The sequence below is a fragment of the Triticum dicoccoides genome, chromosome 1A (assembly GCF_002162155.2).
Source record: "Triticum dicoccoides isolate Atlit2015 ecotype Zavitan chromosome 1A, WEW_v2.0, whole genome shotgun sequence".
Classification (NCBI taxonomy): domain Eukaryota; kingdom Viridiplantae; phylum Streptophyta; class Magnoliopsida; order Poales; family Poaceae; genus Triticum; species Triticum dicoccoides.
Window position 1 is genome coordinate 461,378,132 of NC_041380.1, and position 15,619 is coordinate 461,393,750.

At 41.7% G+C, this 15,619-nt stretch overlaps 1 protein-coding gene across 1 annotated transcript; it reads left to right on the plus strand.

Annotated features, from left to right (window-relative positions):
* Positions 1–1,088: 1,088 nt before the first annotated feature.
* Positions 1,089–13,371, plus strand: LOC119278947 (squamosa promoter-binding-like protein 9). The gene is made up of 10 exons (XM_037560345.1): positions 1,089–1,886; positions 3,341–3,513; positions 5,914–6,167; positions 6,309–6,383; positions 6,480–6,587; positions 7,752–7,869; positions 8,555–8,690; positions 10,190–10,364; positions 11,685–12,245; positions 12,880–13,371. Exons 1-10 carry the CDS (start codon positions 1,240–1,242, stop codon positions 13,210–13,212), a joined length of 2,580 nt encoding a protein of 859 aa, XP_037416242.1. The 5' UTR covers positions 1,089–1,239; the 3' UTR covers positions 13,213–13,371.
* The last annotated feature ends 2,248 nt before the right edge of the window (positions 13,372–15,619 follow it).

Here is a 15,619-nt window from a genome sequence, read left to right on the forward strand (position 1 = left end):
AAATTATCTCTTAACGTTATCTCTACGAGTTAACCCACATATGCCTCCAAAGTTATTTGGCATTGAAAAATTATTCAAACAATGTATAACTAAGAAAATGATACCAGATATTATGAAGAAAGATATTTTCCGCTAGGCACGCGAAGATTTCATTTAACTAATTGAAGATGGCACCCTCTCTTGTTCAAGAACCAACATTTTTTTAGTGGATCCATCAACATCATTTAGTGATATATCACCACTTAATATTTTACATTTTTTTAAGCATTACTTAATACGTACTACCTCCGTCCTGATTTATTAATCCCCTCATACTTAGTGTCATACTTTGACCATGATTTTAATTAATAAAATATAAGTTATACATATCAAAAATAACATCGTCGAAAACTATGTTTAAATATAAATCAAACGATATAATTTTTGATGACATGCATTAGTATTTTATTAGTTAAATCTATGGTCAAATTTTGACACAAAATATGAAAGGCTAGACGGAGGTAGTATTTGACGCGTGTGCCGTGGAGCGCCAATTGTCAGCGCTCGGACTAGAAAAATGCTGAACCACGTGCATTGTCCGTGAATGTGGTCAACACTATAACAGGAAGCCCAAGGTCAACTATCGGAGAAAAACGCACACTCCAAACGGAAGGCCTACCCGCGTCCATCCAACAAAAGGCGGACCGTGTCGACACGATGAGACCATATCGGCACATCCTCTCCCGTCCGCCCGCGTCCCAATCCGATCCCCACCGCCCAGATGCCGATCCGATGGCCAGCGCTCCGCCTCCCGCTACGGCGGTCGCTGTCTGTATACGCCGTCCCGACGGCAGCAACCGCACGCCCGGTCAGCGCGTCCGCGCGTGCGTGTCGAACACCCGGTCGCTGACACGGAGGGCCCCACGCCGGCGTCGCTGTGGCTTCAAGGTTCGCCCACTCGCCAAACCCCGCACTGCGCCAGCGCCCGCGCAGTCTCCGTCACGGCGTCACGCCGTCACCAACCGCACGCCGAACGCGCGGGCCCCACGCGCCAGCAGTAGCGCGCCTGGCCCCGGCCGTCCTACGCCGCTCACCAACCATTACTACCTCCTCCCCCGACGAGACGACCAATTCGCTCGCCCTCGTCGCCTCGCCGGCCGCCTCCCCCTCCTCCTCCCCCCATCCCCACGTTCAACGCCTCCGCGGAACCGCGAACGAGACCCCGCGTCGCGGGAGCCGATCGTTTCCAATTCCTAGGAAATGGACGTCTCCGACTCCGGCGGGGGCGGCGCGGCGGCCGATGCGGGGGAGCCCGTCTGGGACTGGGACAACCTCCTTGACTTCACCATCCCGGAAGACGATTCCCTGCTCCTCCCGTGGGATGACCCCCTCGGGATCGAGGGCGATCCCACTGCCGAGGCGGCGCTGCTCCCCGCCCCGCCTCCGCCGCAGCCAGTGGAGGCGGAGCCGGCGCCACCGCCGCCGTCTCCGCCTGTTGAGGCCGGGACAAGCAGACGCGGCGTCAGGAAGCGCGACCCGCGGCTGGTGTGCCCGAACTACCTCGCGGGGATTGTGCCCTGCGCGTGCCCCGAGTTGGATGAGATGGCGGCCGCCGCGGAGGTCGAGGAGGTTGCCGCGGAGGCGCTTGCCGGCCCGAGGAAGAAGCCCAGGGCTGCCAGCCGGGGTAGCAGCGGGGCTGTAGTCAAAACTGGTGGTGCTGGTGGTGGCAGTGGAGTGGCTGGCCGCGGGGGAGCAGCAGAAATGAGGTGCCAAGTGCCGGGTTGTGAGGCGGATATACGGGAGCTGAAAGGGTACCACAAGCGGCACCGGGTGTGTCTGCGTTGCGCCCATTCTTCTGCCGTCATGATCGACGGCGTCCAGAAGCGCTACTGCCAGCAGTGCGGCAAGTAAGCCACATTCGCCCCTTGTTAGTTGCTGAATACAAGTTCCACTGTGATCAGTATAGGATACTAAATTAAATGCGTGAAATGATCGCCTCACTAAGTTATAGTTCTTCGATAAGACTGGATGTTGGATCATTATTTCCAATTTCCTTCATTCAAGCTGTCGATTGTATGTTAAGGACCGGTACAAACTCTGCATTTTTAATTTTTGGAGTAGAGTTCCTCAGGCATGCTGTCGTGGTTGATTTGTTGGAAGCTTCTTCAAGATTTATACAGTAATTGTATTTTATTTGCCTTAAATTTATCTCAAGAAGACATTTTGCAGCACAATTTTGTAGGTGTAATGGACTAATTGTGTGAAAACCGATCAGCCTACCATGCTAGAGGAATTTTCCCCTTCTAGTAGGCTGTACTAGTGCGGTGACATGCAATATTTGACGTATGAGCCCCCTGCATTGAAATGCAGGTTCATTTGAAAGCAATGCCACTGTTAAAGATATGCCACTTATAGATTTTTTGTTTGGACCCAGGGTTCCGTCATCCTGGCAAAACTTATCTAGGATTTGTCGGGACTCATGTGATATTTCTAGTGAATTGATGAATTCTATTTTCAAGTAGAGTTAATACTCCCTCCGATCCGATCCATATTAATTGACGCTGCTTTAGTAACGCCGCTTTAGATCAATTAATATGAATCAGAGGGAGTATCATATTTTTTTCCTATGACATGGTAGACACACAAACACACGCTTACACCATGCACACGCGCACGCGCACGCCACATGTGTGTGCGTCTCCAAGCACATGCCTAGAATTAGTGGAGGCCGGGAATACATCCGCTATCCCATGAAGTTCCCACTAAAGCACATAAGCGTGAGCGAAAATGCGGGTGCTAGGATTTAAGCACTGGTGGGTGGAGTCATACGCCCACAACTCCACCAGGAGGTGGTTCGGGAGTTAGTATGTTGTAAATGGTCGAGAACTTTCCTGGGGTTCACTGGTAGGCACACATGGTTGTGAATCTCTTCATTTTTGTAAAATGTCATTAAACTTTGCAAGCAAATAACATTTAGTTATAATTGTAATACAGCTTATTTTATGAGTACTGTATGTGGTTTCAGCATGATGTTGTTGGCCACTTTTATCAAAATAGTGCAAATGCGTACAAATAGTGCAAATGCATACGTCCTTGCTTATGTTTGCACACCCCTTTCAAGTTTTTTTTTCATTTATTTTTAGCAACTGTTTAAAAATTATTAGTCTTTAATACTTAAGATGATTACTTCCCCGGACAATCTATTATTGATTATTCTTATGTCCAGTCTAACAATTGTGCTGGCTGTTTATGCTGTTCTTGCTGATTTGTAGATTGTAGTAATAGTTTACTTTGGTGTGCTATAATCTCTCTCTGTCTGTCTTTCTTTCTCTCTCTCTCTCTGAACATACTTCTGTTGCAGATTCCATATATTATTAGATTTTGATGAAGACAAAAGGAGTTGTAGAAGAAAGCTGGAGAGGCACAACAAAAGAAGACGAAGGAAACCTGATTCAAAAGGCACATTGGAGAAAGAGATAGATGAACAATTGGATTTGTCAGCTGATGGTAGCGGCAGCGGTGAAATAAGAGAAGGTAGGACCAAAAATAACTTTTCCAGCTTTGTCAGGCAAAATCCATTTCTTTTGCATATTTAGCCATCTTACCATGTTAACTTTAAATCTTGTTGTAGTTGCTCTGTTACAAGCTTTCCATAACATGCTAAAGCGATTATTTATGTGCATAAAGCGTAAATTGTCTCTTAGATAGCCTACAAAGAACAATCAAGTTTCCCAAACTTATTTTATCTATTCGCTCTGGTAGAAGATTTTACATTTCAAGTAGAAGGCGCAGGGTTTTCCTATAGATATGACTATTGACCAGAATTATGTAATACCAGGGAAAAGTTTATTACTAAATCCATTGTGGCTCAGTATTTGTTTTGGATACATGTTATTCATAGGTTACATTCCTTTATTGTTGCAATTGACATCGGAGTAAATCAGTTCCTTCCACGGATGTGAACATCAATATTCTTTATGCAACTTGAAACCTTCTAGCAGAAGACGAGAACAAGGAAACATCGCAATTTTTGTGAACTTTTGCGACAAGAGCATCTTATAGGCAGGAAACTGGGTTCTTCACAAAGTTTCACCACCAGAAACTCAAGGCCAACATCTTTTACCACTTCAAACAAATTCATAACACCCAACCAACAAAAAGCAAGAATTTAGTTGTTACATCCAACTTAAAGGGCCACCTTACCTTTAAGCGCTTATGCGGAGTTTGCAGCCTTGATATGCAGACGTGGATGGATTACATTCAACACTTCCTCGGGTGCATATTAGGGATGTGGGCTAAGGGGTACAACTGGACCTAGCCAACCAAATAAGGATAATCCTATTGCTAGGAAGCGAGTGATGAGTTTCTATACAAGGAAGCTGCCAGCCATATGTTATATTATCATTATGCAATGTGAAGGAACATGAAGGAAATAATCTAGTCTCTCTCTAGGTTATTCATTGCAGTCCAGATCCAGTCCTTTTCCTGAGCCCTTCTTCCTCAGTGCGGTAGTCAAGATGGTATCAGTTCGGTGCCAACAGCGTGGCATTACAGACAAGAGCAACAGTGGGGACAGCTTGCATGTGGAGAAAATACATGGACTTGAGCCATTGCTTCTGTGCTGGCTGCACCAACCATAGCACCGTATTCGACAGCTATTTCCTATTCAACGCCATCAGATAGAACTGCAGCACTGAGCCTGTAACCAGCAGCAGCGGTATCTGCTCATCAAAAGGCGGTGGCCACTCATGTTCCAGGCTTCCAGCAATCGTGGTGATCCACCATGGGACACTGCATGTCTAGTCATTTCCCATGCACACAACTTCCTCCAAACTCAAACCTGCAGATGTGCTTGTGCCTCAGTGGCTCAGTCCAAAACCAGGCCAGATGGTCCTTCATTTAGTGCTCAAGCCAAGCCCTCCGCAGTGGGCCTTGGCCTGGCCCTCAGTAACAAGCTCAAAATTAGGCAATAGCTTGGCACTGTTACCACACCCACACAATGGTCTTTGAAACATCAGCTTACTCATCTAGTCAGAATCTCTGCATCCCATGAACGCGGGGGGTATCAGGGATTTCAGCTAGGGATGAACAAATACTGGTTCAAACCTTTAGCAAGCTACATTGAATTTTGTCAACATGGCATCAAGTCCATAGGAACTAAGAACATTGCAGCAAGCTCAGCAAACTCGGTAAACCAGAGGAATTCTACTTGTACAGTCTTAACTTGAGCCCTAGCTATCATTTTGCACTCGACAATGAGCTGCTTATCCAGGAGGAGTGGAGGGTTAGGCCTAACTTAGGTGGCAGCCGGCAGCATGAAGAAAGTGTCGGCAGCTGGCCCTAATCAGCTTCAACTAAGTGTGGATATGTATCCTATTATCCTATTGTTAGTGAATCTGAGAATAGTTGTATTACTTAGGTACACGATTGAGATTAGATACTTTAGGGGGAGACCCATCTATAATGAAGCAGGCACTTGATATTACCATCAAGCAGCCCTTCTTCAGTTCTTCTACCCAAGTCTCCTCCCTCACCATGACATAATTTTCTGGTGGTGTTTATCCTCATATCAGCATAAATAAATAAACCATTTCATAAATTTGAAAGTCGTTTCTCAACAAATCAATAGCCTCACTTCAACGTAGACAAGGTTTAGTTTGTAGCAATAAAAAAAGAACACTCCTAAGTGAAATAAAACAAGTTAAACATCCTCTAGCCATTTGTTTAGAGCATCTACATATTTGTTGGAATTCTAAGTTTGACCCAAATTGAGCTCCAGTATGAGCATTATCTTTATATGCTTGTTTGGTGGTGTACTTTTAAAATGCATCTGTTAATGTCCAGCTCCCTTTCTTCTAATGTTCCTTTTTGTGTACTCTGTAAATATTTGCTGTCTAATCTGGAACATCTTTGTTAATATCTTTTGATATACAGAGAATATAGATGGCGCTAGCTGTGACATGCTTGAGACTGTTCTTAGCAACAAAGTTTTAGACAGAGAAACACCGATGGGATCTGAAGATGCCCTTAGTTCTCCAACTTGTACACAACTCAGCTTGCAAAATGACCGAAGTAAAAGCATAGTGACTTTTGCAGCTTCTGCTGAAGCCTGCCTTGGTGCAAAACAGGAAAATGCTAAACTTACGAATTCTCCGGTGCATGACAGCAAGAGTGCTTATTCATCCTCAGTGAGTTTTTTTCCCATACAAATTTGTTTGTTTAATTTAGTGTGATCATTATGCATTATTATTTTTAGTTTGGTGAGACTTTCCCCCTCCCTCCCTCTCTCCCTCTGTAATTGTCATGATAATGTTGTATCACCATTCTAGTGCCCCACAGGACGCATTTCGTTCAAGTTGTACGACTGGAATCCCGCAGAGTTTCCTCGGCGTCTACGTAACCAAGTATGTAACTGGCCATGGCTTTAAGTTTCTAACACTGGATGATATTTTCATGTCAAAGAAATTGTTCTCAGTCAGTGGTACATTTGAAATATGCAGATATTTGAGTGGTTGTCTAGCATGCCTGTTGAATTGGAGGGCTACATTCGTCCTGGTTGTACAATTTTAACTGTATTTATTGCAATGCCACAACATATGTGGGACAAGGTATGGATGTTTATGCTAAAACAAAATCATCAATTACTTCAAACTGAATGAAGATTTTTGCACACATCCAAATAAAGACAAACTATCAAGACTTAGGCTGTGTTTGGCAGCAAAGTGTTGTAAAAAACAAAGTATCGAAAAACTACAGTATTTTAGCATGATGATATGAGATACCACGGTTTTTACATATCGAAGTATTTTGGAGTATCGATAATACATAGGACCTGTCTGGCTAGAGCTGTGAGCAGCGATGTAAAAATTATGGCTAGCTGTTAGCTGTTGCAAACACGGACATTTTAAGCTAGCTAGCCATTGCATGTAGGGCACGCTTATTTATCATACACATCCACGAAGAACGGCCAAGCATAAACTAATTAAATGGCTATGCATAAACTGAACGCCCAAGCACAAGGCTTGTATATTACCAATAAGGATGCTCCCTTGGGATTGAGCCATGGAGAGCTGGGCCTAGGCTAGCTGCGTCGAACTAGTCGTCAATCCCTCCACGAGCGGAGCTGAGTGGATTGACCAGAAAGAGGGGTAACGGCACGGCAGCGTGGAAACAGCTTCAAAAAGGGATAACGACGTGTGAGTTATTGCCAATGGCGAGGCAAGTCGTTTACTTGCCTGCTTTTTTTTAGAAAAAAAGAAGAGGCCCAGGGTTCTTTTTATTAGAGAGAAAATACTCTGATTTTGAGAATACTCTAGTATTGGTAGCCAAACAGGTCACAGTAATTAAAATTGTACCAATACTAGAGTATTCTCAAAATCAGAGTATTTTCTCTCTAATAAAAAGAACCCTTGGCCTCTTCTTTTTTTTTAAAAAAAAGCAGGCGAGTAAACGACTTGCCTCGCCATTGGCAATAACTCACACGTCGTTATCCCTTTTTGAAGCTGTTTCCACGCTGCCGTGGCTATCAAACACAGCCTGGTTTTTAAAATATCATTTTGTACTGTGTAACTTATGCGAACTGATAACTGTAGTACTACCACCAGTCCAGAATTGATGTCTCTATGGCTTGTGCAAGTCAATTTTTACCACTTATGGGAGTCCACTTCAAAAGGATTTTGCTGGATTTGCCGTGAAATTATATCATAACCTTTTTAGCTTTCTTCAACATATCATTGAGTGCCCGCAATTCATATCTGCATTTCTCTTGGCAGTTATCAGAAGATACAGCAAATCTTGTCAGAAACTTGGTAAATGCTCCGAGCAGTCTTCTATTGGGCAAAGGGGCCTTTTTTGTTCATGCCAATAACACAATATTTCAAGTATTGAAAGGTGTGTGCCATGTACTTTTCAATTCCATGACATATTTCAAGTATAGTAATATTTGTATATCATTCTTGAACTATATTGTTCGTACACAACTATGTAGTCCCTCCTTTGCTGAATGCATACTGTTTTAGGAATTTACTCTGCAACAAAGATGTATGCAGAAAAGATTGCATCACCCCCTTTATTGGACAACTTATCACATATGAAAGATGTGTGTTACTCTAGTCCATATTAATAAATGATTGGAAATAGCCAAAGATGGATATGCAATGGAAAATTGGTGTAAGGTTATCTTGAAATATTAAAATGACATGTATCCAGGAACAAAATTTGACTTTGGAATGACATGTGTTCAGGAACGGAGGGAGTAGCACTATTTGCATGTGCTACTAGCCTACTATATGCTGTAGAGCCTTTGAATTATGTATCTGTCCAGAAGAATTTTCTCATGAGAAGATAACCCCTTTGTTTTCAATTGTTTGATGCAAGGATCCTTAACATACTCCCATTCCGCTTACGTGCGCAGTTTTAATCTATAATCATGAACTGTTCAAAGATTTGAGCATTTCCCAGTTAATGCGGGAACTATTGCCATTTAAACTTATATATTATTACATCTTCTGTTTTAAACTTTTCATGACAAAAGTATCTGATTATTAACCGAGGATTTTTAATATCTGTACTAAAGATGGAGCAACATTGATGAGTACCAGATTAGAGGTACAAGCCCCCAGGATCCATTGTGTTCATCCAACATGGTTTGAAGCAGGAAAGCCTATTGAACTACTCCTTTGTGGAAGTTCTCTTGATCAGCCTAAATTCAGGTATAATATGCCCTTGGACGTTGTGGTGATTTCTGCTGGCTGTTTTTCTACCATGTATATTGCGGTACAACATTTCTTGTTTGAAACTTCTGCTGTATGTATTATTTTCTAACCTTAGTATCTATTGTCACAAATTTGTGATGTGGGCTTTCCAGAGTCTCCGCGGTAAAGTTTGATCTTAGCTTCTACTCCCTCTGTCCGGAAATACTTGTCATCAAAATAAATAAAAGGGGATGTATCTAGATGTATATTAGTTCTAGATACATCTCTTTTTATCCATTTTGATGACAAGTATTTTTGGACGGAGGCTCTGTTTGTAAAGCGTCCCTAAAGCGTCGCTTAAGCGACGCTTAAGCGTTAGAGCGCCCTCCAGGCTCAAAGCGTCCAACTCGCTTTAGACATGTGTCTAAGGTGTCCGCCTTAGACACTAAAGCGTCTGAAGCGCCTGCTTAGGCGTCCTGATTGGCGCTTTAAGGCAGAGAGGACGCCTTAGACTTGCCAGGCAGGGTACAGAGATTCCTGGCAGGGAAACAGGGCTGGGCTCACATGTGAAACAGTTACAGGAGGGGAAAGAAAGAGAGAGAACCAAAACCAGAGCGTGCAAATATCCAGGCTTTCAGCTCTTTCCTCTCTCCTCTGGCAGCAGCTTCCTCAGATCTGCACCAGCCTTTTCTGCTCTGTTGTGTGTTATGCTATGCACAACTCCTCTGCTGTTAGGTGCTACTGCCTCTCTTATAGCAATTGGCTAGTTGCTTACTGCTTAGTGGATGGATCAGAATATATGGGCTCACTGGTGGATTAGAATCAACATATATATGTCTCACTAAATGGTGCTCTATTATACTGCCCATCAGGTTCAGAGTCTGTGTAAAGCGTCGCCTCGCTTTACGCTTTATCGCTTAAGCAGTGAGGCGCCCCCCTAGCGCCTCGCTTCGCTTTACCGCTTTATAAACATAGGACGGAGGGAGTACTAAAGTAAATATGCACTGTTTCCCCATAACCTCGTGTTTTATATTTTTATTAAGTGATCTTGTTTAGTTGGTTAAGTTATTAAATGAACCATTCCTGGATTTTAGCCTATTCCTGTCACTTGGAGGAATAACTAAGTGAATGTGAGTGTAGTGTGGCTTCAGTATGCATTTTTGTTTTGTTTTGTTAGTTTCAGGCACAAACTGTCTCGGCACGCACAATTTCTGCATGAAATAGCTTTAGCGTCCAAGTAAAAAAATTGTCATTTATCTCTTTTGATAATTGTTGATCATCGGGAGAACACTCTGGTTTATGATCGATGCCCTTCTATTGTTATACTTTATGCATCTTAAGTGCTCGTTTGTGGATTTAGTTTTCCTGGTTCCAACACTAAATTTGTGCATGAAGTGAATCCACATGAGGCAGTTCCTTATAAGCTTCATAGATGAACACTTCTTATGAATTTGTGTGTGGTTCACAATGCTCTATGGGTGCTTGAATCACCATTCAATTTATGTTTCTCATGGCAGATCACTTCTATCGTTTGATGGAGAGTACTTGAAGCATGATTGTTGCCGTCTAACGTCTCGTGAAACCTTTGGTTGCGTGAAAAATGGTGCTTCTACATTTGATTCTCACCACGAAGTTTTCCGGATAAACATCACTCAAACAAAGCCGGATACTCATGGACCTGGTTTTGTGGAAGTAAGTGAAGTTTGCTACAAAACCAATCGAATTCCTCCATACTTTAGAGTCTGGTGCATATTAACTAATCTTTTCTAGTGGCATCCATCTAGGTTGCATGTGTTTGATATTAGTTCGGTTATGATTTGTCAGTCCTATGTAGATAGTTATTAGTGTGTACGAACTTAAGCTATACTTTTAAATTCTTAGCCATGACCAGCCTGACAGTTGTACCAATTAATAGAAAACCCTGCTTAGGCTTAAGCTTAAGCCATCCCTTCCAAACAGTGTGATGTTGAACTGATTCCTCAAATAAGGCATCAATACTCAAAGAGACATTAGCTGCTCTACATCGCACACAGGGCTTTGGGGCACTTTGGTTCATATTCACCAACTTTGGTTTGTGCACTTCAAGAAGTGAAAACTAATGTCATAGAAGCTGGACAATAATTGCAAGTTTCTGTACAATAGTAAGATCATATGTGCCCTTTGCAGAAAACACGGGCAAAACAGACTTGCATCACAAAGTACTTGACGATTGAAAACTATAGGAAGCAAGCGCATAGTGGGGATTTATGGTTCATGCTTAATTTCTCCTGTGATAAAGATACACAGCATCAATATGGCATTTGTATTTGGAACAATTTCAGCAAAGATAATGTATTCTTGTTTGGCATAACAAAACTGGCTAGTGAGCTACTATTGTTATTGGCGCTAAAAGTATAGGTGTATAAAACCGGATATTCACATCAGCACCCAAGAGCATATGCTCCTGGTGTGAAACAAATGATGATGCCCTTAATGTCAAACAAATCTGAAATACATGTCCTGCTGTGTCCTATGTGTGCATATTAATTTTCATGGAAAAAAGATGAGTTTTGTGGCCTGTGCGAAAAAAAAAATTCGCTTTTGTAGAGCACCAGTTTTTGTTTTTTTTGTCCAGGGCACAAAATATGTCCATGAAACTTTGCAAGCCGATAAAAGACATACAGGTATATTGTAAATAAAAACAGTGTTGTTTGAATTTTTATAGCATTTTAAACAATTTTACTGTTCATTTAGGAGCATATGCTTCACAGGAGCTGAAACGCTGCCTTAAAGAAGAGCCAAAATTTACACCTTGAAATAACATAGCAAAAGACGACAATAAACCCATTATTTATGCTATATTTGTAATATTTAAGGGGTTCCAAAATGGTTCACTGTTGCAAGAATAGCAATTACCATTTATCTAACTGCATGACAGTTCAGCTTATGTTGTCATTCTTCGACACTTTCTGTAGTTATATATGATGATCGTCGATTGCAGTTCTATATTTTCAGTTTTTTTTCCTTCTACAGGTGGAAAACGTGTTTGGGCTATCAAATTTTGTCCCTATCCTTTTCTGTAGCAAACAGTTGTGTTTTGAACTAGAGAGGATACAAGATGCTCTTTGTGGTTCTTCCAAGTACAAGAGTGCAAATGGAGAGTTCCCTGGTATTACTTCTGATCCTTGTGAGCATTGGAAGCTTCAACAAACTGCAATGTCAGGATTCCTGATAGAGATTGGGTGGTTAATAAAGAAGCCTTCTCCAGATGAATTTAAAAAATTACTGAGTAAAACAAATGTTGAGAGATGGATATGTGTGTTGGAGTTCTTGATACAAAACAATTTTACCAATGTTCTTGAAATGATTGTGAAGTCATCGGACAACATCATAGGCTCTGAGATTCTTTCTAACCTGGAAAGTGGGCGGTTGGAACATCATGTCACAGCATTTGTTGGGTATATAAGACATGCTCGAATCATTGTTGATCAGAGAGCTAAACACAACGAAGAAACACAGCTTCAAACAAGGTGGTGTGGTGATAGCGTTTCAGACCAGCCAAGCTTGGGCACTTCTGTGCCACTTGGTAAAGAAGTAAGTGCTATTGTGGTGCAAGCCCTATTAATTCCACGCTAAATATTCTTCTCGAACTCAGCTAATGCAAGAATCTCTGCATGTTTATGCTTTTTTTACATTAAATCAGTTGCAAGTTTTGGATAAGCAGAGCAAGTTCAATTGATAACATTATTTTGAATTTTCAGTTGTGCGTTTTATTGAGAATTTCTTCTTTTCTTCTGAAAAAGTAATCATCAGCTCATTACCATTGCGCGCTACAAGCATGCAATTCATGGTCAGTAGTACAGAAAATCAGGGGAAATCGTGATACTGGCCACGGTTCTTAGATAAACATCTGTGTATAGTCCTATTTTGGTTATTTTAGCTTCCATCTGTCTGTTGATTGTTTAAGAAGATAATCGTTTTTAGTTTGAAAGCACTTAAATCTGGAACCATTCTGTTCTCATGTAGAATTAGTTTTACAAATTATGTGTCAACATTGAGTTGGTCCTAGGGTTGTCTTGTCATGGCAGAGGATGTTTGTCTTTATGAAAATGTAAGCTTAGGAGCATCAGTATCACGTTTATCTGTAACCTTTTGGAGTGGCATCATCATTCAGTCATTTTGCATATGGCTAACTGAATTACAACGATGTTTTGTAATCTTTTTGCAGAATGTCACTGACAGTGATGATTTCTGTTTGCCCTCAACCAATGCCGAGTGTGAAGAGGAAGTAAGTGTGCCGCTTGTGACTAATGAAGCTGTGTCACACAGGCAGTGCCGCGCCCCTGAGATGAATGCTAGATGGCTTAATCCCGCCTTGGTTGCTCCTTTCCCAAGTGGTATGATGAGAACGCGACTTGTCGCAACTGTGGCAGTGGCTGCTATATTGTGTTTCACGGCCTGTGTTGCCGTGTTCCACCCACATAGAGTAGGGGTGCTTGGAGCTCCAGTAAAGAGGTACTTGTTTAGCGACTGCCCACCATGGCACCATAGTGGATGTTAGATTAGATTAACTTTCTTGACTTGTTGACTTTCTTGACTTGTTGTTGCTTTCCCCTGTGCCATGTGTATACCGTTGTTTTGACTCATAGATTGTGTGTATCAAGGATAAAATACCTTTTCCAGTGGACAATGCAAACTTGCATCTTTTTGACAGAAACTATGGGCATATGTGCATGCAGTTCCGAACCACCTGGTGTATCAGAGGGTTTGATAGGATTGCTCCGAGTGGTGGTTGTAACCGCAGCCCACATCCGGGAATTTTTCACTCTTTGGATGCTCCTGAATGATATCCACCTTCATGAGCAAACTGAAGATACCATCTTCTGAAAGCACGCGAAACGACGGGATATACACGGCGGCCACTGCGTACAAGGCTTAATTCCTAGGCTTGACTCTTTCCCCCTTGACTCTTTCCCCCTTGGACCGTATGGTCTGGAAGGCATGGGCACCTTCAAAGGTTAAATTTTTTGCGTGGTTGGCAATACAAGATAGGATTTGGACCGTCGATCGTTTACAGCGACGAGGTTGGCCAAATTGTGGCCTCTGCAAACTTTGCAATAGGGAGCAAGAAACGGATGCCCACATTTTCTTCAAGTGCCGCTTTACAATTCGGATATGGAAGTCTCTCATTGAGAGGCTTGGTCTCGCGCACATAGATACATCCGGGTGGCACACGGATGAATCCGTCTACGAATGGTGGGACAAGAAAACCAACAATCGCAACCCCAACCGGCAAGCTTTGGCCTCTCTCACCATGCTTGTCTCCTGGACCATTTGAAATGAAAGTAATGCACGGGTGTTTCGTCACTGCCATTGTCCACGAGGCCAAGCTTTGGGTGACCGCGGGCGCAAAGAAATTAGGAGATATTTTTATGGGCGAGTAATTGCCATGCCGTATTTGTGGGTGTTGTAAAACTCTAAAATCTATTCTCTTCTTATTTAATTGATAAGGCAAATCTTATGCCTCCATTTCAAAAAAAAAAAGATTGGGTCTCAGTTTTATATTTTTTGTTCGCGACAAGTAGGAATCTTGGAGGAATCCAACTTACATTTTCCCAAATCCCGAGTAAGAAGATTCATCTGATTTGGGGCGTGAATATGATCTGAAGAGTACCTCTCTGTTTCATATTACTCCATTCCAATGAAGGCGCATCCCAAATTTCAACTTTGATGATAATTTAGACCTATCAAATGTTGGTTATATGTGATAAATATTATACCATTGAACAAAAGAACTTTTCAATAGCATAATTTTCAAGTCACAAAAATATGTAGTGTTGGTTCAATTTATGGTCAAAATTGAATTTGGGGATGTGTGTGTGCCTTATTCATTGGAATGGTGGGAGTATGTTAAGTTCTAGCTTTGTCTTTAAGTTTTTTTTTTTTTGTGAAGATTGTTTTTGGTTCAAACTTACATAGGTCTTCTTTATATTGTAGAATTGTGAAACACGGGAATAGTACAAAACATGGGTTTACAAACACAGGAGAACTATATGAATAGTTGTTTGGATGGAATAGAGGAAAATCACCTTGGTCCAACGCGATTGAGTCCAAGTGGTTGGACCAGATGTTCAAATTTCTATGAAATTGAGGCAAATGAATCCATTCTGTGGGAATTTACGTGCCACCAATCCTTGGGAAGAATCCAAAGGGTTAGAGTCTACAAATTTATACAGAATTTCTGCAATCCAAAGAGGACCTTAAGTTTAACCAAGTACATAGAACAATATATTAACATCTACAATACCAAATTAGCTTTATTAGATTTGTCATAAACTATATTTTTATAATCCATATATTTAATATTTTAGTTATTAGCATGTTCTTTTATATTTGATCAACATTAAACAAATTGACTTAGGATAAATATAATTTCAAGTAATCTGAAATGGAGAAAATACTTAGCACCTTACAATATCAAGCCTCGAAGAATTACATCATCATGCAATGGATGTTAGTGCCATCATCTTGAATTGACAATTGCAGAGACGCAATGTGCTGTTTTGTATGCAAACGATGCTTGCAGGCACATTCCTGATTCAGAAAAGGAAGTGTTACGCTAATCTCGAGCACAAACGCATAAATTTTACAAAATAATATAAGTGGAATAAAAAAAATCTGATTTTTTGCGTGGATGAACATCAACAAGCATTTTAGTTTTCTGCACAAATTCGCCACGAAAAGACATCCGCATGATGCTTTTGCTAGTTCTCTACACGAAGGCAATGAAAATGATTCCACACTTCACCCGTCCAGGATTGCAGCTTGGGTTTGAAACATAAACATATTTGTCTACTTTTAATTTGAATATTAATTTACTTCGGTTTTTTTTAACTGTAACTCTGGATTTCTTCGATCACATGGGTCAGGCCTGCAGGACCCTGACCCACATATCACCCACCCAATGA